The following is a 25,316-nucleotide window of genomic DNA, read 5'->3' on the forward strand; positions in this document are numbered from 1 at the left end:
AGATAAGAGTTGATGCACACCAGTAGTCTCAGACTGTGGGCCAAGCAAGCTTACATCTCCAAGCAGAAAATGAAGAAATGCACTTATCTGCTTTATATACAATGGATAAAATGTTTGTGATAATATTGCCCCAGATGTCTGTTTCCACCTGCCTTGCATCAGGAGGCTGATTAACATAACATAATAAATTAATATAATTTATTTATCATGGCCTGGTCAAAACCTTTTTGAATGCTTCTATCATTTGAGTATTCAAAATCAATATGTGCCTTCTTGTCCCACTTTGCAATACAAGGTCAATTTTCTGTATGATTAAACACATCCTCAGTAAGGATGATTTTATTTTGTTTGTCCTTTGTTAGATATCACAAAGCTGATCTTTGCACAATATTCTTTATGTCAGTAAGAAAATTTGCTGCTTTTCTGCCAGAAATAATGTGGACTTCTTGTCTATTTCAGTTCCATTCAGCATTTTGCTCTAAGAATGTAATTAATTTTGAAATGCACTATAACATATTAAAAGCAACAAAACATGTAGAGATCATGTTATCCAGTTGTACCAAAAAAATAAAGGGAAAGTTATAAAAACTATGTGGAAATCTAGCTGGATCAAACTCTTCCTCCCGGTAGGCTCCATGGGAAAGTGCTGCTCTGGTTGAACAGACATATGTGAAGGATTGGGGCCATCCAGGAAAAGTGTCAACTTTTCTTTTTCCTTCTTTAAATTCTCTGAAGAATATCAGTGCAGATCCAGAAGTGCCAAGAAAAATGCAGAGTGAAGCTCAGGACGGGAGTCACAGAGCCTGGGCTGCCACAGAGAGATGCCTTTCTCCAAAGGAATCTCATTTCTCAAACCCTTTCTAACAAGCATGTTAGCAGTAAGACTATAAAGCATTATATATCCTATAGACCTGAAGATATGTGTTAACACAGGAGCTTCTGGTACATAAAGAAGAAATGAATAAAAGCCTTTAGATATAGACTATTAAAAACAATAGTAACAAAACCTGTTAAAACCCTCTTCTGTAGGAAAACAGTGTTTGAACACTGCTTTTAAAAAACAGGTACCACTTTGATGTCGCCTCACTTAGAAAAAAAATATTTAACGAACAATCTGTCCAATTCTGACATCCAAAAAGATAGGTTGGGGTTTTTTAAACGCTCAAAATCCAGGTAAAAAAAAAAAAAAAAAAAAAAGTCAGTTCATGATAATATATCCTCCTACCTCCTCACTCCCAAGTTCTGTATTAAACCTTTGGCTTTTTATTTTCCCTTTCAGTTCAGGATGTCTTTTCCCCCAAAAGGCTCCAAGCTATTTCATGAGCAAAACATCTGTTTTCTGGCCCATGCAAACGATGACGTCTGTGTAACGGTCTCAGTTACTTCCAGAGCGACTGCTCACAGTTTGCAAATAGTACAACATTATTTCTGTAGCTGCCAGTTCTCTATAATTTTCTGGGATCTGAACTCCACTTTAAGATCCAATATGATCATCAGATTCAACCTTCGGTTAACACCCATGTAATATGTTTGCTTTCCATGTGGTGGTAAATGAAGACTGAATCTGAATTTAGAAATGAGCCCAAACTTCAGTGCCAGCAACATCAAGTCCCTATAGTTGTTCTGCAGAACAGGGATAAGAAAAATGGGCAAAGCTTGTTTGTCACTTCCAGAGTCAGCTCTGCTCTAACCCCTGTCTCCTGGTAAAGACAGAAACATGGAAAAAAGGATTTGTGAATACAAATTCAGAAGAGTTAAATCTTCAATACAACTTTTTTTTTTTTTCAGTTATTATCCTGAAGTTCTGTTCTATCTGTATATGTAACAATACACAAAAAAGCTATTAAAGGTACGCTAGTTCATTTGCATTGGAAAGTGTTTACTTTTCTGTACATATTTTATTTCTATTCCAAAGTCCAGAAAGATAAAATCCACTTGTGTGCAGGTAAAATGCTTTGAACACACAAAGCACAAGGTAAGTGCTAAGAATGCTGTTACCAGCACATGGCAGGAACATCTGTACAGGTATACGGCTCTTAAAGGAAAGGAAAGCATGCAGCCAAGAACTCCCTCCACGCGGCATGGAGCTGCTTGAGCACTGGCTTAGGTGGAAGAGACACATTTGTGTCCTTATTGCACTTAATGACTATAGGTGGTTGCTTTCAGTCAAGCCTGAACTACAAGGCTGTGACTCACGCTTCTTTAACAGAAAAGGAATGCCTCAACTGGCAGCACACTCGGTATTGCATCATGCAGAACCATGAGGGGATGGGAAAGCTGAACCAGTGCCCTGGTGACAACTCCATGAAACAACCTGTAATGCTCTGATCATCAAATTTGGGAGGCAAAGTGCTTCAGAACTGGACAAGCCAAATTTCCAGAGCAATAGCCACCAGAGTCAATCCCGCAAATCAGGTCTCCGGTTACACCCCCAGCACACAGGGCCCGGGATAGCCCATCTGCTTTTATCGTGTTTGCAAGACACCCATTGCCCTACGGCCTCCTACAAAGTACAAGCTGATCCCAATGAACTTGCAATGAACAATATCGAAATATCAAAGTCAAATCAGCACTAAAAGTGGACCTGGAAACATTGTATTTGTTTCATGAACTTGGTATTTTACACTATTTATAGCTTTCAGCAACTACACCTGTTGTATGTATGTAATGTGTAATAGACATTCTGGGCTAAAGTAATTTTCAAGGTCAGATTAATCCTGTTACATGTTCTCTCATTGTGAAGTGGCACAAAGTTACACCTGACCTGCAAGATAAACCTAAAGAGAGATCCCTTTGCATGCCATGCAGTTCTATCTAGAATTAATATCAGTTACAGAGAAAGAAAAGAAGTCCTTCACAAAGGCAGAGGAATGCCATTAAGGCTAAAGCTTTCTAACAAAGTCACCCACCCCCATTACCCTGCTGGCTCTTCTGCAGCATCACATCATGGCAGATTCATGCATTCAAGGAATTTTAGTAAAATCTGACCCCCCAGACAGCCTGTGTGACTCAGCTATTCACTGGGCAGATCTGGGCAGTTGCTGTGTGTCTGTCTTAACCAGCAATCCAAGTCAGACAAGAACATTCAGATCTTCAAAGCTTGGCACTTAAATTGTACCCACAAGGTCTGTACATACTCCAGCAGCCTGCAGCAACTCTGTAACTCCTTAACCCTGTAACCCCCCGATTCTTTCAGAGTCCCAAGGTATGCTTTAGAGTAGGACCTTGAAGGTCCTGATGTTCTGCAAGTTTGTCCTTGCAGCCCAAAAGCATGGTTGCAGAGTTAGAGATTGGCACTTGTGTCATTACAGCAGCTGCAAAATACAGCTGAAAGTTTTGACAGCGGCAACTGCAGCTGTGGAAAACTACAGTGAGCAAGCAGCCTAACCGCCAGGCTTTGGGCAGAGTTGTGGCTTTTTATTCTTCCTTTTCTTAATTTATAATTTCCTAAAGAAAGGAACTGTAGAAGGGGCAGCAACAGGACAGAAAGAAACAGCAAATGAGAAAGCCCATCATCTCCCCAAAAGCCTCCATGAATTGACACAACAGAAGCAATAACTTCTTTGGCTTTCTTATGAACTTTTTTGGGTTTATGGGTTTGGATTTCACCGTAGAAGATACGTTCACCCTCAGCTGCAGGTTCCTAATTGCCACTACTGAAAATGATGGTTTGTTTTGTTGTTTTTTTGAAGGTTTTTTTTTAGTTTTTCAGGAAGCAATTTAGTTCATTTAGTTACCTAATGTTAATTAATATATCTGGTTATTGATGTCTGGCGAGGATGCCCACTAATTATAAACAAGTCTTTTATTTTCCTGATTCATAGTGATGCCTTATGGTACATATATGTTTTACTCCAGGCACTTTTGAAAACATGGGATCTTGATGTGAGAGGGCATTTACGTGTGGAGGGGAAATCCTTCTCCGACGGAGCCATTGCACTCTGCTGGGCTGGCCTCAAGCTGTACTGGTTAACAGCTCTGAAGCTGCAATGGCCATTTCTGCTATGCATCATGTGTATCTGGACTCAAAACCAGTGCAAACAGAGAGGCAAAAAACCTCACCACACTCAGGTGCAGACCCAGGCAGGGTCCAAAACCTCAGTTCCAAACGGGAGAACAAACAGGATCCAGCACAAAAGCCTGCCCTGCTGCAGCCCTGCAAAGCCAGCAGTGCCGCATGGAGGGCGATGCTCCAGCCTAGGAAGTGGAGATGGGGTCTGAACACGGTTCAAGAGTGGGAGATGCTGATGGGAGCCAGCTAAGAGGAGGGTCAGAACATCTGAAACAGACCTAAGGGACTTAGTATGCATGACAACCAGCTGTGTGAGCACTGCAAGCCTGCTTTTGAAGCGTAGCGTCCCCCCTCCCCTGCACTGACACCTTCCATGAATCCAAGGCAAGAGCAGCGGGCAGCACCCTAGGGAGGACTTCATCTCCCCAACACACCCACCACTCTCCCACCCCAAAATTATCATCCAGGTGCCTTGGACTAAAGGGAATTTCATCCTGATGGATAATTTTCCCTCCTTCTCAAAGGCAGCTGTAGGCTGATAAACATCCTCAGAAAAGACAGTGGAGGGGGATTAACTGCAGTCTTTTAACTGCAGGCTTTCAAACCTGCTCACATGGCTCCTGAGGAGCTGAACTACAATTGTTGCTTCCCTTGCTCAGACCTCACGCAAAATCTTTCTTCCAGGGGCAATGAGGCGGACAACAGGAGGGCAACCTCATCCCTGCAGAAACGGGACATCCTAATGAAGATACTGACAGAACCGGACACCATCGCTGAGTGCTGCAAAGACAATCTACATAATGTTACTCTAACAGTTCAGTAAAAATAGGATGAGTAAAAGGAGGCTTTCAAGAAAGAAGTTACCCCCAAACGCTCAGGGAGTGCAGCTGAGTTTCTGTTAGTTTCATTTTGTTACATAAATCACCATTATTATTTCTTACATATGATGTTAAAAGAGCAGGAGGATACTTAAAATAAAAGGCTGTGCATGCACAATACCCACATGAATAAATTCCAGTGATCCACCCCAGCACCGGACATGGTGCCCTTCCCTGGCCACTGAGCCCTCCCTTTAGCAGGAGTTGGGGAATTTATCACCAAATATACAGTATATTGTAATGGAATGACACCAGGAAACAATACTAATTGGAGTCTGAACATGTCCTCCATGTCATGTTAATCTATTGTTTAACTCGGCAGAAAAGACAGTGAGGAAATAAAAGCTCAATTCACCCAGCCTGAGATCAAAACTGTCATGGCAATATTGGCAGGTTAGACCCTGATTCTTTAAATAGTACATTGCCTTTGTTAAACAAAAGTCATTCTTTTATTACATAATAGAGACTATAAATAAATGTAAAGTGTGCATGCAGTCAACTGCATATTATACAAGCAATATCTATGTTAATAATTGTTTTCTTTGGCAGGCCAGAATCCAGCTGGACATGCAATATTTACATATCAAAATCCTTGGTGTGTTCAAGTCATATTGGATGCAAGTGAAAATATATAAGTATATATATTTACTGTATACACACACACATATATATGTATAAAGGTATATATACACCTCTGTATATATACTGTATACATATATACACATAGGTATATGCTAAAAGTGGATTTCATCTTTTTCTGATTCAGGTGATGCAGGCCTTGAGACACTAAAAATATCTTGGCAGGGTATCTGGGGGGGCCGCTGGGGTGATAAATGAGACTTGGGGGAAGAAATCTGGGGTACGTTCTTTTCAGACAATATTTTTAAAATTTCTGCCACCTGTTTCTCAAGGGCAGCCATCCTACTGCTTAGCAGCTGGATGTCTTCTTTGAGTTCGTGCTTGACTTCCTGCAGCGTGGTTTGTAAGGCCTGCTCAGGAATAGGGTAGAAAGGATGCCTAGCATCAGCCTGAATGGGGCTGTGCTCCAGGGGGCTACGAGTCTCACCAGCTTTATCCAAGCGAAGGTCACTTTTTGTTATTCCACTGTCACAAGAGTCTGTTTTCCTCAGTGGGTTTTTATTTACACCGTTCTCTGAGTCATTGCACTTGGGGTCATCAGACAGCAACCCCATGGACTCAGCCTTTGTGACATTGTTCCAGTCCTCCTTCTTCTCCTCATGGGTCCCCATCGTGTTCTTCAGTCGAAGCCACCCTTTCCCGTTCCCGTTTTTCATCCTCATGGGACTGTTTACTTTGAGACATTTTTGGTCTCCATTTCCATTTGGCTTGAGCTCCATTGCGTCCCTGTTGTTCTGCTTCACAGACTCACTGGTTTTCATGTATGCCAGGGACGTCTGGATGGGGGTGATCTGAGACACGGTGACCACACTGGTGCCTGTGATGGAGGCCCCATTCTGCACGCTCCGGCTTTCCACCTGAAGCTGGTTCCTCTCCGGGTCGATGTGGGTTGAGCCTTGATTACGCATCTCCTTTTGCTGTTTGAATTTTTGGAAAAGTTTCCGCACAGGGTGATCAACAGGGATGCTCAGCGTCACCTCATTCTTCTGGCGCAGGCGCTCCTCTTCTTCCTTCTTGACATCACTGATCTTCCGGAAGATAATCTGTGGGGAATAAATCCACACCAGAGTCAGTGCCCAAAGGACGTCGCACACAGCAAATGTTAGTTTGTGAAAAAAAAAGGGGAGATGGGCAAACAGTAGTGACTAGTGAGTAGCCATTATTCCTTCCTTTCTATCTTAATTTCTTGCAATGAATTCAAATGGAGCTGATCAGGATTTAGTAATCTCAGATATATACCACTGCAGAGATAGGGTACGTATACATAGACTTTCTTAAAAGTATAGATTAAAATTGGGTTTCACCTTTATTTTTGATACAGAAGATAGACACAGCCTTGAAGAACTAAAATTATCCCAGCACCAAGAGAAAGAAACAAACTGAAGAAAGGGAAGAAAGCAAGCAAGCAAGAACCCAAATACCGTGATATCTACCTACCCATTATGCACACTCATACCTGCTCCATCACTATCTTCAGTACAGATCCAAAGAAAACAGTAATTCAGTAGAGACTACTCAGCTGAAAGTTTAATGCAACATACACACCCTTCTAGAGACTGGAAAATCCAAATGTGCTCAATACTTTGTAGCTTTGCTTATTGCTAGTTTTGTAGGAGTGGCTGGAGGGCGCAGTTAGGTTCCCCATGTGTCATGCTGTGTGGCTTCACACAGCAAGACAAGCATTTCTTGGAGAGTTCACATGTCGAATATGTGGGGGGGTACTGGGAGCACCATAAAGAAGCACCATAACAGGGGTGTGTGATCATAAACCCCAGCAATATGCACCATTTCGTGATGCCATGCCGTTTAATGCTGCAGTTACTTCACCCTGCAGCATCTCTCAGGTCTCTACAGAAAAAAGAATCAGAGCCTCAGCTGTGGAAGTATCCACAAAGTAAAAACCTTCCTGTTGATTTTATGCATGTTATTCATATGAATTTATCTTTTTTTTTTTTTCTTTTTTTAAGGTTCATCCAGTTTTCTTAAATGTGAGACTGAGGCATGATAAAGAAACTCTGGTTCTCTGGATAATGATATTGAAGTGAAAAGCAGCACGTGATTAAATGCAAATATGGACTGTGTAGGGATAATGTTGGTAAGAAAAGAAAGCCCCTGCAATACAAAACAAAACAAATCTGTGACAGTCAGATGTAGGTTTTGAAGCATCTGTCTGAGTATCCATATTTCAGTATCTATTTACTTTTTATAAAAAGGCTTCTCACGCTTGTCCATATTTGCAAAGAAATAGTTGCTTTCAAATCTCACATCTTCAGAAGTCAGCAGAGGACTGCCACGATGGCTACAGCTCCTTCCCTGTATGAATCTGGGATGAGCTGGACTTCAAAGCTTTGTTAGAGAGCTTTCAAACACAATAAATATATCCTTGCGTGCTACCGATAGATGCAGCTGCTTATAATAATTTGGAAAGTTAACATGTTTATTAGAAGCCCAGTTAAAAAAAAAAACAAACAAAAAACTAAAAAAAAAAAAACAACACACAAACAAAACAAAACAAATGAGAGAAACATGGAAGATACTTTCATCTGACTCCTCTGACTTAGAGGCATCGACACATACACTCATTTGGAAGCTCCCATTCACTTGCAGCTACCTTCATGGAGCAATTCTCACTCTCTCAGACAACCATTGGGGACAGCAAATAAATGCAGGAGAAGTTGCCCTTGATCAAAATTAAGTAACTGCATTTAATTGAAGCCCTGCTCTCTAAATGAAGATTTGGGAGGTGGGTTGTGTTGCTTTGTTTGTGTCTGTCTTTCCCTGGAGGGCAGCATGGCACCTCTGGCAGATGATGCAATGCTGAAAGCAGCCAGTTCCAAGGATGTGTCCCCAAGCCATGTATGTCTCGATGGCTGGTTCCTCTGCTGGGCTCCCTGGCTGGCTGACTGCTCTGCCCTGTGCTTTGCCAGACCAGCGTGACTGGGTCCCTGAAAATATCTGCAGAGGGCAAAGATGTCTTCTTCTACCCAATGTTTCCCTGCTCTCTGGCCATGACCCTGTTTCACAGCTTAAGCACCCTCCTCTCCCCCAGCCAGCATGTGCCTGGCGGTGGTGGCCAGAGGCAGGCAGGAGTGCTGCAAGGCAGGCAGCTGCCTGCAGCCTGGCAGGGGCTCGCAGCGCTCCCATGTCCAGTGCAGAACTGAACACGCAGTTGGGAGACATACAAGGTAACTCTGACAACTTCTGTCCTGCCAGCTGCTTATAAAGACTAGAATGACAACAACAAAGACCACAGCACCGGTTTTTGATTCCTCTCCAAACACTTGCACTTCACTGAAAACTGCCATCGCCTCCCCTTTTTTCCCCTGTCTACTCTTGTTCTTTCATTTCTCCCTTTTCTCCTCTCAGTTCAAAACTTCTCCAGCCAGAGGTTATCTCCCTACACAGAATATAATTACTCGTGACTGCAGCTGCTGCCTTCTGCAGAAGAAAAGCCAAGACTTCACTAATTTGACACTGCCTGTACCTCATACTTCTGAAGCAGGCCCTTCTGAAAGCCAGGAAATCACTATTGGATTTTTTTTTTTCCCAGAAACACTTGACCAAATGTCACTCGAATGAGCTGAGCCCAGTGGCATGGGGGTCTGAGCCTAAGCAGTGCCATGCCTCAGCACAGAGGGCCAATGCTTTAGGGAAAGCTGAACATGTCCCTGCTGCCGGGATAGGCAGCCGAGGTGACAAACACCATCAGATTTGCAGTGCAAATCTGCTCTGGCCAAGTGAGATCAAGGACCCAGTAAACACTCACAGTCATAGGCTTTCTCCCCAGTTTACGCCCATACAGTGGAGACATGCTCCTGCAGGAGCCTGGCAGAGCTCTTCAATAAATCCTTTCCTCTTTCCCTGCTTGGGACAGAAAGTGCTACACCTTGGAACAATTATAGTCAGCTGCTTTGAAGAAGTTAGCCTGCTGTACTCTGAATTAGTGCAGAAAATGCCCAGGGACTCAGAAATCCAGGGGTTAGGTCATAGTCAAGAACTGAGGACTGATCTATCTTAGTGGAGCTGTATTTCCAAAGGAGGAAATGCACAGCCCTGCACCCAACCTCCCCTCTGCTTTCTCATGAATCCTGGATGTGTTCATAGGTGTTAGCTATTTCCTTTTTCACTCTGAAATGCATGACCATGCAGACTTTCATATCCCAGATGACACTGTGAGATCACCTCACTTGGAGACCAGGGTCTTGGTCCTTGTCACCCACTGTCACCATAAGGAAACCATTTCATCTCTGCATCACCCCGTGGAGACTCTCCCCTCTTCAGGACGTCCACCCCTCAACCAAGAGAGTACTACGCTTAGTGCAGCAGGGATCTAGTCTTGGTCAGGACTACTCAATATCATTAGAATATGTACCAGTAAAAGAAAAGAAAGATCCTCTTATATAGACAACAAACTGGGGGGGAAAATGAGATGTGAATTCTAGCAGTAATAGCTGTTTTTCATTACCACATTTTTCCATATTAAGAATTTTTTTCATGTGGTTGGATTTAATCCACTTCTACAGTGGTTTAACCTAAAACAGATTAGGATTAAATGTGTTTACATGGAGACTTAATTCTATTAATGTCTAATAACTATTACTGGCTATTTTTCTCTATAAATAAGAACAGAAAAACACCTCATGCAATCTGACATTCCTCGGCAAATTAGGAGAGGCTTATTTTGAAATCTTAAATTGGATGAGCTATTTCAGTTGTCCCTGACCCTTTTCAGAGAGGTTACACATAGGCCTGTCCAAACATATATCCCAGGAATAGACACAAACCCCAAAGGAGTTAATCAGAAGAAACTGAATTAACTGTGTGTATAGCACATCTCAAGGAGTAAAGAGACATACATTTTTCTCATAGCAAGTACTAAATTCATTAATATGATGGAGATTCAGTGTAGGACTTAATTTACTTTATGGATGGGATTGTGAAAGACTGCCCTGTGCTACACAAATCATGTTTCATGAGACCAGATTCCTGTTTTTCTTGCTTTTAATGTATTTATTTTGGGAAGGAGGGGGAATGGAGGTGGCATTAATTACTGAGTTGGCAAAGGTTAAGTAAAAGTTAACTGATGGCCAGCCCTGGGAACTGAAGCATTTGGGTTATCTGAGACAGGCACAGAGGAGACAACCGCAGTCTGACATGCTCCATTTGACCTTAACCCCAACCTATTTCCCTCCCCTTCATAACAAAAGGTAACTTGCCATGACTGCAAACTCAACCCATTACTGCTTCCAAAGAGGAACCTTACCAAAGGTACTGGCAATGGGTACATTACTGCTGGAGCAGCTCCTGTGAGGTGCCAACTTGTATAACTGTACCCAAAGCCAAGCGCAGATGAGGACAGCAGCAACAATGAGAGGTCAGGGAGACAGCTCAAGGCAGAGACACACACAAGCGTTCCATCTACTGCTGAATTAATCAGTAAAACTGTGGCCTTTCCAGATGCTTTGAAATGCATCCCTTGTCTGCTGTCCTTTTTTTTGTACCAGTACTGTGAAAAGCATCCCTCCATGACCTCGCTCCATTCACAAAGACCCCTTAATAAGTGATTCCAAGGAAGGTACGTAACGGATTAAAGAACTGATAAAAGTCTTGAAGAATTACAGTAAGTTCATAAAAACAGCAAATATTTGACCAGAGATCATGCTGTCCTGTTCCTAGAACATCCCGTGCTGTTGTTAGTGGCATTCAATACACACCTGCCCCTCACCATGGAAATTCACAGAAGCATATAATGGTATAGCAAAAGGGCACACAGTTGTCATGGTGACGAATACAGCGGGTATGCACTGAGTGAGAGAGAGGGAAAGCCACACAAGGCCATCAACATAAAGATTTTCACAGTGACTAATAAACTCTGAGTGCCCAAGCTGCGACACCCTACAGATGTGGCTAATGGGCAAGGGATGCTGCAGTCCTGCAGCAAGGGGAGACCCTGTCCTGGGACAACTGGCTTAACTCAGCTCACTGGGTGTTTCTGCAGCATCAAAAACTGGACCAGAAAGCAAACAACATTTCGGTCCCCACAGCTACATACAGCCATGCAGAGCAGAAGGAAAAGCTCTGCCATGAGGCTGGATTGGGGCTGCAATCAGTAACCAACAGGTCACACTCAATGCACAGGCTAGGCTGGTGTGGGTGGTGGCCACCTCTCAAAAATTTGTTCCAGAGGTAACTATTTTGTCTGTATTGTCTTGTAGTAGCCCCATCTCCCCCACATCTGGTTATTCACAATCTGATGTATTTGTCCAGATCCCTGTATTTTTGTTCCTATTTAATACAGGTACATTCTAGAAGGCACCTTAATTCAATATTGTGGCCCTGAAGACTCACTGTTCCTTTCCCCAGCAGCACTGAAAATTCTATCAGTGAAAGGATCCAGCTTAATAAATTTGAAGAAATAGGTTGTTTTTTTTTTTAACCTGGACCATGCCACTGACCCACCTGACAGCATAGACCCACAGTTGTACTGAAAAACACTGCAGATGGAGCGAGTGGGGTGAGTGGACGGAGTGAGTGGGAACTTTCCAAGCTGGCTGCAGCAATGGAGACAGTGTGTTAAGGAAATGCACCCTCCCTTGGACCACACTGAAGAGCTGGTGACTCCTGGCTCACTTGCAGCTAGCTGAGACCTACAGAGCAGCTCCTTCAACAGCTCTCAGATCCCACCATAGGGATTTGACCTGGTCCACATCCTACGGGAATATCTAATTCCCATAAGAAGGGTCAGTGTCCTCTCAAGGTGTGTTGATCTTGGCACTTTTTTATATAGGTCCTATTTTGGAAATAGAAGCACTGTCTTCCATTGCCTCCTTGGCAGAAAGGATTCAAGGCAAGTCCCTCACACAAGCTTAGCTGAAGCTGGCAACTGGATTTTAAAGTTTTTGATGATATAACCAGTATCAAGCAAATACTTCAATCACATATACCTCATTCTCTTCAGAAACAGTGCTAAAAAACCCCTAACAAATACAACTGAAAATAATAAGAGCTTAATTCATGCCTAGACTGCACAAAATAAACTTTTGTAAAAATGTTTGAAAAAAATACTATTAATTTTCACATCTCAGTGTGCACTGTAGAAAAGTAATTGTCATTTTTTTCTCATGCTAATTAGAGAGGCAAATTTGTGTCAGATTCAGGATTTAGAGACAGGATACCCCAGCTCCTTCAGTGCTCAGATGAGTGTGTTATTTTCCTGCTTCTAAGAACAAACTACAAAATACACCTGAGTTCCAGAGTGCAGGACAGTCAGAACAGGGTTCTCACCTATGAAGCTTGTGTCTGCATCTGAATTCATCCCTCAGGACCCTTGCACAGTCAAGGGAGAGAAAAAGGCACTTGGAGGGTGTGAGTCATTTCACCTGCAGCTAGATGTTAAAACAGGTCAGACAAGATGTACTCTGAATGCCTGTTTGTCTCCTGTGTCTATATAGGGAGCTTTCTGCATGTTGCTTGGATGCAGGCATCCTCCACATGATGGTGGGTAAGAAGTATCGAAACCCCTGCCTCTAGCAGTGCAAATGTCAGGGTTTGGTGCAGAAGAAGACCTCTTGTAAAGCTTTTCTGTGTTTGTATGTGTGTGTATTATACCCTTCATCTGATGCGATTTTTATTACCCACAGCATGCTGGGGTATTGCCGGTTCCCAGCTGGATGTATTCCCCACCCACCCTCAGAGACCAGCCAATCCTTCTAGATAAACACTATTATTTTAAAAACTGCATAGAGAGGATGAGCGACAACTGCACAGACAACAATGCCACACTGGCAGGTCTAAGTGAGAGCTTGGGAAAAAACAAACTTTTTGTTGCATGGAGCAATGAGACAAGCCACTAATAGGGAAGGAAAAGTCCACCTGTTCTTACTCTGCTCCCTGGGAAAACCCTCCAGTGGTTGTTGGGGAACTGAGCTAGTATCCTCACAGCTCCTAGGAAATGCAGCCCACTTGGGATGGCCGTGGCTGCTCCCTTACAACCATCCTTTTACACTGCAAATCCCATCCCACTCAGATGTTGCAGGACAGATCCTGCTCAGATCTCTCCCACCATCTGCACTGTGTGCTGACTCTTCCACTCTCATGAGACCCCACCTGGAGCCCTGTGTTCAGCTCTGGAGCCCTCAACATAAGGACACAGACCTGCTTGAGCAGGTCCAGAGGAGGCCACAGGGATGATCAGGGTGCTGGTGCACCTCCCTTATGAGGACAGGCTGAGAGAGTTGGGGTTGTTCAGCCTGGAGAAGAGAAGGCTTCTGCTGGAGACTAGCAGCCTTCCAGTACCTAAAGGAGGCCAACAAGAATGCTGGAGAGGGAATTTTTACAAGGACATGTAGTGATAGGCTTTAAAATGAAAGAGGGTAGTTTTAGATTAGCTATAAGGAAGAAATTCCTCCCTGTGAGGGTGATGAGGCCCTGGCACAGGTTGCCCAGAGAAGCTGTGGCTGCCCCCTCCCTGGCAGTGTTCAAGGCCAGGTTGGACGGGGCTTTGAGCAGCCTGGGCTGGTGGAAGGTGTCCCTGCCCATGGCTGGGGGGTTGGAAGTAGATGATCTTTAAGGTCCCCTCCAACTCACACCATTCTATATTTCTATGATTCTATGATGACTCACTGTGTCTGGACTGGTTCCTTGCCTTGAAAACCTGTTTCATTGCAGGTTTATTGCCCTTTCAAAACACAGAGGGTGATGGCAGCACTGCCCACAAGATGCAATTCCAGCTCTTTAACCCCAAGTGAGATTTCGGAGTAACGCCTCCTCCTAGGTCAGGGCATGGTAAGGAGGCAGGAGCAGACAGCTAGGATGGGAAGACCAGGCCAGCAAGACCAGCAAACACCAGCATAGGGCCAACAAGGAGAACTGGCTCTGACCCAGCTTCCATTAACAGCCTTTCGGTATGGCTCATGCATGAGGGCAGCCTCTGATCGCAGTGTCCGGGACTGGCAGGAGTCTCTGTAACCACGAAGCATGGCCAGAAACCCTCTACAGAACATGGCAGTGACAAGAAACCTGGCAGAAATGGAAGGGAGCTGAAGCCACAAAAAGCAAGAGCCAACAGAGACTGAAGCCAGGCTGCCTCTTTCCAAATGCAAACTGCATTTAGGCTGCTTCACCTAATTTACCCCTGTAAATCACACTGTCCTTCTAGCTCACTTTATTAATTTGCACTCTGAGGATGCAGAATAGATGGCCTGAAATGATGGCTTTATTGTTCTTCTGCTCTATACACTCCTCAGATATCTTTACTTTGATGTGAAATTCAACCTCAAAAACAAATTGCTCTAACAACTGTTTTAATTGCTCTCCAGTAAATTCTCCTTAATCCTCCTGTCCCAGGAACTGTTTTGTGTTAAACCATTGCTCCATCTGTGTGTGGGAAAAGAATCACTGTCCTTGGCTGTGCAGTGAAAATGACTGACTGCTGAGCAATTAGTTAATCTCCGGGATAGGAATGTTTCACAGGAGTCTTTCATGCTGGATTTTGGAGGAAAAGAAGATTTTTGTAGGTTAGTCTGCTGGCTGCTTGAAAGAAACAGTAAATAATAGCCTTTCTGCAAATTTCCATTGATCCTGACTTCACAGACACGGTAGCATGCAAAAGCAAAAGCTTGCTACCAAGCACATTTTAATTTTGCTTTGGAGAAACTGTATTCATGTAGTTTCCTCCTAAGCGATTATAGAATTGACTTGTAAGAGATGTGAAGATTTCCAATCCAAGTGACTAAATGATGGCACTTCAAGGAAAGGACAATGATTTCCATGATACTGAAAAAGTCCTTTTAAGGGAAATTTAATAGCATTTTATGTGCAAAAAAGGGGTTAATCCTTTCAGCGTCACTGAATAAAGACCTGCATCCCCCAAGTTGCTCATCTAAAGAAAAAGCAGGGCACGTAGGGAGGGAGAGACCCTTCAGAAGAACCTACCAACAGCCAATAACTAATTTTCCAGAGCCCAGAACTTCCATCACCCCGTTACTGCTTGCTCTGTCTTTTAGAAATTGGTTACTCTAGGTCAAATTTTAATCTGGTTCCATTTTGTGTTTGCAATCAATTCACATGACACCTGACTACTCTTGCAGAGAGACATCTGTGCATGCTGGCAGTCAATTAGGCTGATCTGCATTTGTGAACAATCATGCATATTAAGAAGAGAGTGGCTGAGAGTTCGCCCCATCTACTTCATACTTGGTATGGATCTGAAGTCATCCTGTTTTACTTTAAAACATGTCTGGATTAAAGAAGAAAGAGAAGAGAAGCAGGCAGAGATCCAACTCACATTTGTCACATCCCGAGAGCATCATAGCCCAACACACAGAGTACCAGGCTGGGATTCAGGAGAATGGATTATTCTGCTGGCCTGACCTTTGGCCAAGTGGGAGGTCCTGTGCAAATCACACTGTCTCTTCATGTCTCCATCTCTCCCAGCGTAGGAGAGGATAATAACACTGCCCTCATTTCTCCATTTCATTGGAAATCCCTCTGTCATTGCTAACTATTTACAACCAAGAGACTAGGATCCATGTCTGATAGCAGAGAGAGGTCACTGTTTTGGCCTCTTGCCAAAACTCAGACAGTTCATTAGAAAAACAGCCATAAAAATACACATAGGCATTCTCAGAATTTCAGCTCAAAATTAAGAGCCCAAGGCACCGCTGCACTGAGACATCTAGGGCAGTGCACCACAGATGTACAACGCTACATGAAGTCCTTTCCCGATGCCCTGATACATCAGTCAAACCTTGATCAAGGGTAGCATTGAAACTACCTTGCAAGGAAGGATCAGTCAAATTGCTCAGCTTCAGTGATGGGCATTGATTCTTCAAATGGTGTGATTACATGTTTAACTAAGCATGTGCTGAGCTAAGGAGTCAGACCTTGAAAAGAAATGCCAAAGCATAACTTACTCTGTTTACACAATTGCACACATTTACATCAACCACAAGCATTTTTTGAGAGCAGTTTAGTATCCTGAATTGGGAGCTATTCTGTTCTTCCAGTCACCCAGACCTCAGCACCTCCTGCCCACACATGCAGCATTTACAGAGGCCTCCTCCTCTCTGAAACCCAGGGGAAAACAATGCCTGGATTGCTGCTGCTGCAGGCTTAGCTGTTACATCTGATGCCTGCTGGGCTTTGTGTTTCTGCTTGGAAAGGGATGCTGAAGGAGGACACTGTGAACCTTTGGAAATAGGGAGCTTTGCTGTGGTTTTTAAACAAGACTCTGGAATTGAAACTGGTCACTTTTGCTGCTTTGTCCTCACTATTCTCTGTTTCCTTTGCTTTAACCAAACAGCAGATGCTTTAGCGTGGTACAGAACAGATTCAGACCTATTTCTCCAAAACTATCAAAGACAGCAAAATGCACCTTCCACATACAAAATTATTTAAAACAATTTAAAAACAAAAAAGCTATTCCACATACAAAATTATTTAAACCAATTTAAACTCAAAAAAGCTATTTCATTTATGAATTTATAGTGGGTTTTTTAACCAGTGTCTATTGCTGATTGGCTTAGTTTAGGGTCAGTCCATTGCAGAGAGGAGTATTGATCTGTGTGGACTCAGAAGAGATTGAACTGTGACCATGCTCCAAAGAAACACAATCCCTCCTACTGGACTTCTGTCACAACTGGGGGCAATGAAACCCAGCTTTAGCTTCCTAAATCCTTTTCAGGACCCTAAATCATACACTGAACTCAATGCAAAGACTAAATTGGACTGGGGAGCTGAAATACTTTGTTGACAAAGGGCCTAATTTGTTTTGTGTATACAACACAGAGATGGTTAAACATGGGGAAATTGAGCAGAGAGCAATTTTGGGTTAACTGTTGGAGTGTAACTATTACTGAGTACTGTCTCATAGGAACCCTTGTTCCCTCTCACTGGTCAGGTTTATCCACTTCGGGATTTAAACTCACGCTCTTCTTTACTCCATATCAACTCTCCCATGTAAACAAGTCTAGCCGGGGTTGGTCATCTCGGGGGTGAGCAAGCTAAAGGGTTCCTCCTGCTCTCTGCCTCCTTCTACCAATCTCTCCTTCTGGCAGATGTACTCTTGATAGAGAGTATCACATACTCATCTCTCCTTCCCTTTCCCCTTCTTTTCCTCACTAAAGCAGTTACTAGAGGGAGCTAAGGACAGGGGAGGTATTTCTCCTACTTCTTTGCCTGGCACTAAGGCAGAGAGAAGAGCAGATTTCTAACACTCTTGCTGGACTTTCTTTCTTTCCATCTTGCAGATGTTTCTTCTCTGTATAACACAGAGTTCCTGCAAGGAGGGAAGCTGAGGTACATATAGAGACCGTGGTGGATTTCCAGCCCCTAGGAAAGAGAAACTCTGCAGAAGGCTAAAACCCCAAGCTCAACAGACCCATGATTTTTCCCTGGATATAGAGGAGAATCCCAGCAAAGATGGCCTCCACCCACCACAACAAAACCATTCCAAGACTTAGAACTCCACATTGATGTAAATAGCTGGTGACACATACCACCAAGTGGTGTACTAAGACCATGTTCCTGCCACCAATCCTGCCACCACATCACCACTAGGTACCCTAGGGCTCAAGAGCTGAAGGGAGCTTCCCATTGTCTCCTAGCCCAGCTGTGGGGTGGTGTGTTCACTTGGAGACAGTGTCCCTTCAGCAGGACAGTTTCCAACTAGATCAACCAGGCCTGGTCCTTGCAAACTTCTATCAGCCATTGGATCAATATCTGCTATTGGCACTGGCCTCATAAAACGTCAGTAAGTAGCAGTGTCAATTGATTCAGGCTTTGCTGTGGCACAGATGAGTTACGGTCTGTGCATTTTATTACAGATGATTAAAAAAAGAAACCCCTCAAAGAAAGCAGCCTTCACTTTGCCCAATGCAGTACATCCTAGGAGCAATATGCTTCTGAGCATAAACAGGCAAAGACAGTACAAAGCCTCCAGGTGACAGCGGGGTGGCTTGAGCTTGGGGCACACTGGAGAAACGGTGCTCTCTGGGATGGTGAAAAGTGCCAAAAGACTTTTCAAGCCGCTCTTCAGCCTGATTTAACTTGGAACAGAAAATCAGTCATTAATAATATGCAATGCTAATCTCTCTTTCCCTGTATTGGAAAAAGTAGGATTCATGTTGCTCCCTCCTTTGCCAGATACCAAAACCAGGGCACAGAGAGGTCATATATCACTTGCCCAGGGTCACTGAGCTTCTTAGTGGATGAGCAAGGGTGAATGGAACCAAGGTTTCCAGCTCAGAGCCCCCATAGTAGGAAAAGCCATACTGCAGAAAGATTAAACGCATAAAGATATATATTAAAGTAAAATGAAATTATTAATATAATAATGCATTTTCTTTTCACTACTGTCCAGTCTGGGAAATATAGTTCTGTATTTGAAATAAGTTGGAAGCGCTCAACTGTAATTACAGTTAATTGCTGAAATGAAATCCAGTCCAGGACAACTTTACTGCTGTCCAGGTTTGTATTGGAAGAGGGGTGGAGACATGGACAGAACCTTTTATGTAGTGAAAATTTTCATAAGGTCTTGCTTTTATTCCAATGAAAAGTGTAAAAATCTTCACACCTGGCTTCTGGCCAGCTCTACTTGTGACGGACTCAGTATTCCTGCATTTCTCTAGCAAGAAGGCACACAGAATATGGGCCCAGAGGATTTGCAGAATCTGTGTTTTGTTCCCTCTTTTTTTGTTTTTGCCTCTTATGGGTTTGTGCCTGAAGACCAAACAGTCTGAATAAATGCCTAAAAGAGACTCTCCATTTAAAAAGTAAATACATCAGCAAAAGAATTGCAAATTGTTCCCAAAATGAACTATTCTCTCCTCTTTAAGTGGAAATTTAAATTATTTGGAATCATTATGGGTTTTCTTTTTCCTTAAATATTACTGTACCAGACTATAAAGTGCCTGAAATTTAATCTGAAGTCTTCAGACCTGAAAAAGTGTTTTGCAACTGAAAACTTGTTGATTTCTTTTCCAGCTATATCCATAGTCTAACAAAAAATAACACCCCTTGTATCAGCCTCGCTTCTGACATTGAGGACATCCTACTTGGCTTTCAGAACCTTTGTTTTTTTATGGAATGTGCTACCAGCTACTCTGTTCACTTCATCATTTTCAAGGTTTTGTTAATTTATTGAAAAGCTTTTATAACATGAGCTTCAATTAAAACAATGCATTTTCAGTGCCATGCAATGTAGAACACCATCCGTTTTGTTTGGAAGTTATGAGTCAGAAATGAAGAAATAATTTTAAAGGGCAGAACATATGAACAACAGACCCAAATGAAAGGGACAATGGGCAGCCTCTCCACCTCAAAGAGCCAAGGCATCAAACCTTGTTATATCTTTCCATACCACAAAACAGAGATGCAAAACATGCTGCTCTGTCACTGTCAAATATTCCTCACCTGAATCAGGCCTAATAGTGGAGACTAGTTTGGTGGTGAGACCCACTGACTCCAGAATCAAGCTAATTCAAAACCATGGTAGCATGCCTGTGTGAAGCAGATTTAGGCTGGTGGCTGGGGAGTCATTCGATTGTTTCCTATTTGCTTCTAGATTCCAGTCAAGGACCTTATCTTTTAAGCGCTCATGGGGCTGAAAGTAAGGTCATGTCTATGCCACACCACAGAGAAGGGCACAGGGACTCCTGTTGTAGCGTAGTAGTGTTAACCCCACAGAAAGCCAGGATCAACTAGGCTCATTTCAGAACTGCTCTAATGTGGCTCTGCCGATTTCAAGCCCAAAGCTCACACTGCACCATGGTTCTGCTTTCGATCAGCCAGCCATGCCAAAATTACCTTGGAGTTACTTCTCTTCCTTCTTGACCCATAAGTACAGCCTATTGCCGTATCAGAGAAGACTGAACATGCCTGGACCAAATTCTGGTAAGTGCTGCCAGTGCTCACTCCCTCTCTACAGATCTTTTGGATGAAACCCAAGCTCAAATGACCGCTGGATATATCCTCATGCCTACCTTTCCTATGAGATGCCCTGCAAATGAAGTCTCAGGGATACTGCAAGAGAGAATGAGCTGGGGCAATTCAGCAACAAACATCTCTGCTTCTCAGCTCAGAGATGCTAGAATGAAATCCACTGGCAGTGTGACCTGGCAATTCTTTTAAATTGAAATCAAGACTCGGAAAAAATGAACACCTCTGGCACATCATTCACTGACTGAAAGATAGGGACAGCCCACTGCATAACAGACATGAAATAACTGAGTTAAGCCATTGGGAAATCCCAGTTTAACAGGAAAAAAGACAGAAAGGTTATTTAAACTTTTAACATCTACTTCATTTAACTATAGAAAGCTCTGTGAAACAACCTTAACAAGTATCCCTAGCATTCTTCAAGTGAAACATCTAACCCAACAAGAGCTAAAATTTTTCCAGGTGAGATCTCTCAGTTGGCAGTGTGTAAGTAAGGAGTTCTGGCTGTCGAAACATACTGTAATTGCCTTTAATATGATCACAGCCACTGCCTCAGTGGGGGAGAATTCCCTGAGGAGAAAAAAAGACCCAAGACATAAGCATGGAAACACTGAAGAGTATCCAGTCAAGAAAAAACAGATTATGAGGAGGATGTGCTACTTTCACCCAAGCACCTCCCTTTAGCCAAGAGTAGTTGGCATGGAGCTGCCATTGAGGGTGCTTTAGCTCAAGAGATTGAAGGAATTACAGTTTTTCAGAAGTATCTGTAATTGTCAGTAGAGCAGGGCCTTCTATTTATGGCATAATCAAATGAAAAATTTTTAGAGAGCAAAGACCCCATTTCAATGATGTTGCTAATGACTCCTCGTATCTGAATCTGCACCAGTGAAAAGCTCTTCCTTTCTGGGCCAGGAAGTCAAGGAAAATTAATCACAGCCAGCAGACCCTGGAGGATAGTTACCCACCAACTAGTGAGCTTTCTACAACAGCATGGAAATACTGCATCAGCCATGTGAAACTTAACCACAAAGAGAAGCACGTTGTTCCCTGAAGGTTACTTGTGCAGAAATGAAGTTGCTAATGATAGTTGTATCAGAGCCTCTTGCGGGCAAAACCAGTGGGTTGCCTATGTGACAAACACCCAGGGAGGACAAAGTGCTCTGCCTGTCCCCAAAGGGACCATTAGATGTTTTTTCTAACCTCAGAAGATGTGACTGAGGAACTCAGCAAGGGGTGACTCTGCATAGCTTTGTATTTATTTCTGAAGGGTATCAGCAAGAGGAAGAGACAGCACAAAAGAGTTAACTAGTGGGGGTATGGGGATGGGATAAACAGATGGTGTGGTGAGGAGCCATTTCCTTCCCATTTACATGCTGACTGCATTAAATCAATCCCTGGGTTTTCACGGCAATAAGCTAAGGCTCTGCTGGGGAGGATTTTAGTGATCTGGCTATACCCTAGTTGTGGGTACAATTCTATTGTGTCTCAGCATTTAGCCTATTCTCGAGGAAAAGGTCCTTCAGTTTTTTTCATATTATTCTTGGTCATCTTCCCTAATACCTGTATCACAGTCATCACCTCTTTTCTAGATGTAGATCTCTGTAAAGCTCATCAGCAGTGTTTTATGTTCCTATTCCACGTATTTAGGCACTGACACAGGATGCTCCTTAGGGGCTGAGCCTGCTGTTTTTGCAGCCTTAGCTTATCTCATTGCTCCAGACCCCAAACAAATTAGTTTGTAATCCTCAGTATTGTATACTTTGGCAAATCTAGCTTTAAAAGTGATCAGAAATGACCTCCTCCTTATAAAACTGGAGTCAGTCCAGTTGATTTGTCCCCTCTTCCTGTCTGGGGCTAGTAAGAACAAATAACAGGTCTTTGCAATCAATAACATTGATGATTCTGTATTTCCCCATTTGTGACTGGGCTGCACCCCATTTATACAATGTGTCCTTTCTACCACTCTCTGTGTACACACAATTAACAGAACACCAGCTGGTACAGGATAAACGCTACTGCAAGGATGCAGAGAGACACCAGACAGAAAAAATACAGATCTCTACCTCTGGCTCTTTTGCCTTTCATCTCAGATGCTGTGTTTGCTTCCCAGCAGTCCTTTTGACCTCTGAGACTTTGACTAAAAGCATCCTCTCTGTTTTTTCTCTGGTTTGATTTTTTCTCTGGTGTCTGAAAAATACAGCTAACCCCAACCTCCGACACGAGATAGCAGTTCTTCAGTCACCTTCTCCCATGAAGGCCTCGTCCAGGCACTTCTAGGAGGTTGGATCTTCTCGGTGGGGTCTGGAACCCACCTTAGATGCTAGAGGATCCCTACAGATGTACAACTGTGCCAGACATTCCACTCATGGGGCAGGGCTGATCCATGAAGCAAGAGCATCTGCCCACAAGAAGGCTAGCAAGGTTATAGAAGGCTGTTGGGGAATTTCCAAGATCAATGTCTCTCCCAGCAGAGCCCTTATCTACCCTGTCAGCAACTATCTGACATGTTGGACTGAGTTTGAGCACAACTGGTCTGGGAGGAAGTTCTCCATGGGACATGTTAGTGTTGGACCAGAGGGCAAAGAGTGCCTTGGTTCAAACTTTGTGACAAATGCTTTAAGTTACAGCTGATGGTTCATGCGGCTCAGTCAGACATCTGTTTGGTATATTAATGCATGGCTGCATCGAGCTTGTAAATTATTATTCATGTACTTTTGTAGAACATCTTGAGGTTACTGGCTAAGTCCTTTAATAAATCAAAACAGGGATAATTAATAACACACGAAAAACATGCATGATTCAGTTCATCCATTTGCATTTCTACCATAGCCTTCTTTGGCAGGAGGGCTAATACAGCCTGGGAGAAGGATGGGGGTCATTCATAATTGAGCTGCTCTGAACTACCAACAACTGTTTCATTTAAAAATGGATTTGCCTTAGACACATGATGAAGATGGAAATTCATTACAATGGCAGGCAGTCAAGAAGGCAAAATCAGTGAAAATAGTGAGGCTAGACACAGAAATTGTGCTGAGATGCCAGGATGCTCTGATAAGGTCAGGGACAAGAGAAGGAAAACTGGATCTCTGTGCACCAAGGGGCAAGCAGTGGGCACAAATGGAAAAGCAAAGCTAATCTTAACAAAAATGTTACATTTCATCTGACTGGTAGAAATACCCTGCTTAGAAATGGCTGTTCTTGCTGTTGTCATCTGCTGGTTGCTTAGGTCCCCATTTTCACATTTTTAAGGGAGTGCAAAGTGTTTTAGACTCTCAGAAAAAAACAAAGCCTGTTCCTGTGGTAACAGGAGCGCTGTCTGTAATAAAACAACAGAGGACCGTGGACTGCTTCCAAAAGGGATATGTACTCACAGAGCATGGAGAGGTGAGTCCCCCTGCTCTGGAGGTACAGTCACTGATGGAAATATTTAGATAGGAAGCACTATACAAAATCTTTCCGGCAGCTGAGACAGCTTTGTGGGCTACTAATAAAATAATCTAAAATGCACCTGAAAGTCCAAAGGGAGGTCTGAAAGTTCAAAAGATCACTGACAGTTTAATTAATGGAGTTAAGAGAATCAGACTTCTATAACTGCTTACACTATGCTCCTTTAACAGTAACTTACATCTGAAAACTATGTTATGTTTTTATTATCTTTAGGAAGGGAAACAAATTAAGACTGAGGGCTGTGAAAACTGAGAAGTAAAAATACGAGGAAAAAACATAGATTAATAACATATATTCCTTCCTAAACACATTGAAGATTTTTGCCTTTTAGCAAGTTGCTCAAAAGTGCAATAATAGGGGACTCAGCTTGTTTCAGGTGCTCCCCATAATCCCCCTGTCCCTCCTGACAGCTATGCTCACCTCTGACATCTATGTAAATCAGCTACTCTCAAAATTGCTCCTCCAGACTTTCTTTGCATGGGACCTAAACTGAGGCAGCTTGCTAATCACAGCAACTGGCTGACAATTAAAAAAGGCACAGTCAATCAGCCATCATTAAGTTGGAAGTGACAGGCTGGGTTTTATTTTTAACTAAAACTAGTGGGTTTCATGCAAACTTCCCCACAAAGTTTCTCTTGCACTTTATGTACAAGTTAATACGTTCCTACTTGCACTGTTTCTGTGCTGTAGAAGGCAGCCCAAAAATAGCATTCAAAGTAAGGTAAATGTGGGATTTGAGTGGCTGCAATGATTATCACATGCTGAACCAGCACCTTTGGATATTATTGCATATCTGAAGTGTGTGCTGCAAAACAAGAGATGGATGGATTTACACTTGCACAGAAAAGAGAGACCTTCTACAGGGACTTTTATTTAGCATTTTACAGGCTTATAGTATGCACCTATAGGTGAGGAACCTTTCTGTGCAAGCCAAGGAAAGAACCTGTTCAGAGAGGGTGAGGCAAGAATAAAATCAGTGCTCTCTCCAATGAAAAACATGTGAAATTGTTACGGATCATTTCTAGATTGGTCAAAATGTCAAAATGTATCCCATTTTGGGCAGAGCCAGAAAACTCCCACTTGGTGAATGCTGAAGTTCTGTCTGCTCCTTGTGAAGGCTATGGGAATCCATCTATACGATCACAGTGAACAGGCAGAAGTTTTCTTTCCCCAGCCATGGTTTTGGGTGCATTGCAACTGGCATTCCCAGTCTTGCAGAAGTAAGGTTTGGGGAGTGAGAAGTCTGGTGTAGTTCATTTTTATACCTGCAAGTCATGCTGTACTCTATTACTAAAACGTCTGGCATTCAGCTCCAGAAAACAACGATGGAAGCAACCAAAGCACTTGGAATTAATCATCTCACTTTTGTAACATTTTTCCTTCTTCTTTTTTGAGGTTATCAT

General features: G+C 43.0%; 1 protein-coding gene across 1 annotated transcript in view; it reads right to left on the reverse strand.

Moving 5' to 3' along the window:
- Positions 1–5,624: 5,624 nt before the first annotated feature.
- KCNH5 (potassium voltage-gated channel subfamily H member 5) overlaps positions 5,625–25,316 on the reverse strand; it is a 161,842-nt gene continuing 142,150 nt past the window's right edge. Inside the window, exon 11 of the mRNA XM_074909325.1 lies at positions 5,625–6,572. Within this exon, the coding sequence (XP_074765426.1) occupies positions 5,625–6,572 (948 nt within the window). The remainder of the gene's footprint in view (positions 6,573–25,316) is intronic.

This window comes from Athene noctua, chromosome 6 (genome assembly GCF_965140245.1).
Source record: "Athene noctua chromosome 6, bAthNoc1.hap1.1, whole genome shotgun sequence".
Lineage (NCBI taxonomy): Eukaryota > Metazoa > Chordata > Aves > Strigiformes > Strigidae > Athene > Athene noctua.